Source organism: Pteronotus mesoamericanus, unplaced genomic scaffold (assembly GCF_021234165.1).
Source record: "Pteronotus mesoamericanus isolate MK-2021 breed Mesoamerican mustached bat unplaced genomic scaffold, CSHL_Meso_final contig_1189, whole genome shotgun sequence".
Classification (NCBI taxonomy): domain Eukaryota; kingdom Metazoa; phylum Chordata; class Mammalia; order Chiroptera; family Mormoopidae; genus Pteronotus; species Pteronotus mesoamericanus.
This window is the reverse complement of record NW_026555038.1, coordinates 3,110,256-3,114,549: the sequence shown is the minus strand read 5'-3', so window position 1 is coordinate 3,114,549 and position 4,294 is coordinate 3,110,256. Positions and strand designations below refer to the sequence as shown.

The window sequence follows — 4,294 nt, the reverse complement described above, 5'->3', positions numbered from 1 at the left end:
AGGATCAGTAAAAAGGCAAGCTGACGTGGTGTAGATGGGATGCCTGACTGCCAGAATAATTCCAAAATAATAACAATAAATCCAATGAGTAGATCTCATCTAATCCGAATTGAGAATTCTTAAATAGTAGAGTGACATTATAAGAGCAATGTATAAGAAAGATTAGCCCAGGAATGTTAAATAATGTTGAAGGTAGTTTAGGTCAAAAATGGGAGACAAAAAGTAGGAGACTCTCACTTAAAATAGGCATGATATAGAGTCAAGGTAGCCCTTTTTGATTATTTCTTTCACATTTTAGTCTCAATTTTGTAGAATTCCCCCTGGTATACTACATTTCCTTATCTAACAGGTCCCCCAATGATGTCTAATACTCACATTTGTCTTAGAAAATTTTGGATTTGGTTTTTACCTAATTTGTATGTAGCACATATTGATGTGTTGAGGATTTCAGCTCAGATATATACTGATATAATAATGTTCCATTAGTTTGCTGATAATAGTCACAATATATATCATGAAAGGCTACAAGAATTTAAGAACCTAAAAGAGAGTGTCTCAGAGGACACATATCAACTGCAAAAGTTGCAGTAATACTTATTCTTTCAGCCCTTGTGAAACTATTGATCCAATCCCTGTAATGAGAAATGAGCTCATACAGTCCTGGCAGGAGGCTAAAATTGGGAGAACACTAAGAAGTACTCAACACTATTTTTAGTATCAATGGTAGCCCATCGTTACTAATTCAATATAATCACAAACAGCACTATTACCACCACCACCACCACCACACCACTATCACTGATCATCACACCTACACATAACTTATTGACTGGAGTGCTTGTTCCTTCTAGGCATCAGTGTTTGTTAACTGATGCATCCCTAGAGCTGCTATCACAGACCTTAAATATAGGGAAAATCTAACACCGTGCATTGTAAAGAGAGACTCACTGAGTTCAAAGAGTGTCTTTCATATATATTAAGGGTGCATCTTGGACAACTTATTTAACCTCTCTTTGTGTGACTCAATTTCCTGATCTGTGAAATTGGGTAACTAATCAGAACTCATAGAGGTGTTATGAGAATAAAATAGTTTATTAGATGTAAAAGGTTAGTAACACCACCTTACATATGTTAACATTTATTATTACTCTGTCATTTCAAAGTAGTGATTAAACATATACCGTGTATATTAAAAATAGTTTGAGATTAAAGCAATACATGCTGTCATGTTTCCATTTTTAATTTTTTTCTCTCTTCCCATGCTGTGACTTTAAGAATCCAGACCTATAGAGCAAGCTAATATGCAGAAATGTGGTAAGCATCATGAGAATGTTATCCTTGTTGGGGTACTGTTTACCCCTCAAGGCAGCAGGTCTCAGCTAAGCAGGAAGCACTGATCAACCCCCACAGTTTTTCTATAACATTTTTGATTCCTGGTTCCTAAAATGGTAGAAGAAGGGATTTAGCATGTGTGTGAAAACTGCATAGTCAGTTGAGATTAGTTTGTTGCGATTAAATGATGCAATCGCTCTGGACTGAACATACATGACCATCATGGCTGTGTAATAAATTATGACTACAGTGAGGTGGTATGCACAGGTGGAGAAGGCTTTCTCTGTTCCCTGGGTAGAGGATACACGCAGAATGGTGGAGACAATGTAGACATAGGAGAAGATAGTGATGCTGAGAGGGAAGACAAGACTGACAACAGCCAAAAGCAAAGTCCACTAGCTCAGCAGTGGACATGAATTTGCAGGCCAGTTTGAGGATTTGTGAGATGTCCCAGTAAAAGTGGTTCATGATACTGGAGCCACAGAAGGTGACACATGAAGTGAAATAGACTTTGATTACAGTGACCATGAAACAGTCCTATAGGAGAAAGCCAGCAGCTGCACACATTAACCTGAGATCATGACCACCAGGTAGCAAAGAGGACATGTCAGTGCATTTCATTTATAATAACAAAAAACAGAAATACGGTAAACTTCTACAAATAAAGAGTTGCTTAAATAATTTATAGCTTATACATTATATATCTGTCTATACAAATCTTTCTGAATCACAATATTTTCAATATTTTTAGTATTCATGATATAGGTTGCCAAATTTCCTTCCAGCAAGGCTAAGCCAATTGGAGCCTCCCCATACCCTAGTGAAGCATGAAGGGTTTAGTTTCTTCATCTGCTGATCCTATCTTGTAGGTGTGACACACGTGCCTTGCCTACATGGCTCCAAATCATATTCATTTATTGTGTTTCTTCATAGCCACCATGTGCTAGAACACTGTCCTGGGTCATGGTAATAAAATGATGAATAAGAAAATGTGATCCTTGTCTCCATGGAGTTTACAGTCTAATTAGAGAGACAGAAGATTAAATAAACAACCACACTCAGCCACTAGTTCAATGTGTACGCTGATCACAGTGAATCAGGAAATGAAACTAAAACCCCTGTAGCCTAGGAGGTAATATGTTGCCAACAAAAAATTCTTAGTTTCCTATCTCCTTGCCTTGTAATTCATACTCGAATGATCACCTTTTGGGCTCTGTTGCCTCATATGAGGGCTGCAGCTGGTGGACTGTGGCTAGAGATCTTATTCAGGGTCTCCTGATGCTTTTCCATAATGAAGCCTGTGCTTCCATGAATGGCTTCCTCCTTCTACTTCCCTTTTATACACCTGCTTCAGAACTAACACCAAGAGCAAACAGAGGAAAGGCCATGTAGAGATGCCAGTTCTGTATTTGTTTGTTTAAATATTAAAGTTCAGTTACGTCTTCTGCTTAGTCAACCTTTTCCACCTGATCAGGATGTATGATGCATAAACCTGCTCTATGTAAATGCAATAGAAATCCAGCTGCTAGCTTGCAGTTCCTCTTCCTCCTCTAGGTCTAGTTCCTTGGTGTTGCCTTTGAGATTCTACTTCCTAATTTAGGCCCTAAAGCTCCTCTGGACTTCATAGGAGACATAGATCCTAAGTTTAAGAACATTTTCTAAGACTTAAATACCTCCCTTCTGTTAGTTTTCCCAGGCTTAGTATCCTGGCACTGATAAAAGTGCAGAGTATGGCGTAGGGCTCTCTTGACCTCCTGGTTGCGCAAGCAGTAAATTATGGGGTTGAGCAATGGTACAATGACAGCATAGAGTACAGAGACAAGCTTGTTGGTGTCAAAAGCTGAAAGCGCCTTTGGCCGGGCATAGATGAAAATACTGGCTGCATAGAAGATGACTACAACAGTCAGGTGAGAGGCACAGGTGGAAAAGGCTTTATGGCGCCCAGCAGCTGAGGGAATGCGCATCACAGCTCCAGTGATGGCCATGTAGGAGGCCCCAGTGACAGAGAGTGGTCCCAGCAGGATGAAGATGGCCAGGACAAAGTCTGTAAGCTCTGCTGTGGACATGTCAGTGCACGAAAGGTTGAGCAATGGGGAGACATCACAGAAAAAGTGGTTGATGATATTGGGGCCACAGTAAGAGAGGCGAGAAATGAGAAAAACTTTAACCATGGAGATGCCAAAACCTCCAGCCCAGGAGCCCGCTGCCAGCTGTACACACAGCCGGCCACTGACAATGACAGGGTAGTGGAGAGGGTGGCAGATGGCTACATAGCGGTCATAGGCCATAACAGCAAGAAGAACACACTCAGTGCAGCCCAGACCCAGGAAAAAGTAGAGCTGTGTCATGCAACCCTCAAAGGAGATTAGCTGTCCATGGCCTTGTTTAGACCCAACAAAACCAGCTAACATCTTGGGAATAGTGACAGTAACATACCAGATCTCCAGGAAGGACATATTAGCCAGAAAGAAGTACATGGGCTTGTGGAGGGTAGGGTGGCTCCTAATTGCCATAATGATGAGTGTGTTCTCAGTTAACACCAACACATAGGCCAACAGAGAAAGGGCAAACAACAGTGCCCGCAGTGGCTCAGCAGCTGGAAAGCCTAACAACACAAACTCACTGACTCTCCCACTCTGGTTCCTCAGTTCCATGGGGTTGGTCTTGCACACTGTTCTTCAGGAGGGAGGATAGGGCATCTTCGGGAGGCATCAGAAAGAACCCAGACTTTCTCTTTGTGGGTTTATATTGGTAAAATGCAATGTATATGTCACAGATAATTTATCACTGAGCTGAAGAATCTGTTCTGGCACTTGGAGAACCACATATTGATAAGCAACAGGTAAAGATGACACTAGTTGCTCCCTGGAGAAAACAGATTTAAAAAAAAAAAATAGTAAGAGAATCTGGAATGCCCTAGTGTGAAAGTTCATCTGTGAGCTGGATTGCAGCTCTGTTTTGA

General features: G+C 41.0%; 1 protein-coding gene across 1 annotated transcript; it reads right to left on the bottom strand.

Annotated features, from left to right (window-relative positions):
• Positions 1–2,990: 2,990 nt before the first annotated feature.
• LOC129078089 (olfactory receptor 226) lies at positions 2,991–3,986 on the bottom strand. The gene has a single exon (XM_054582780.1). It carries the CDS (start codon positions 3,984–3,986, stop codon positions 2,991–2,993), a length of 996 nt encoding a protein of 331 aa, XP_054438755.1.
• Positions 3,987–4,294: the final 308 nt, after the last annotated feature.

Coding starts and splice junctions, on each gene's coding strand:
- LOC129078089 (XM_054582780.1), bottom strand. CDS start 3,986: ATGGAACTGAGGAACCAGAGTGGGAGAGTCAGTGAGTTTGTGTTGTTA.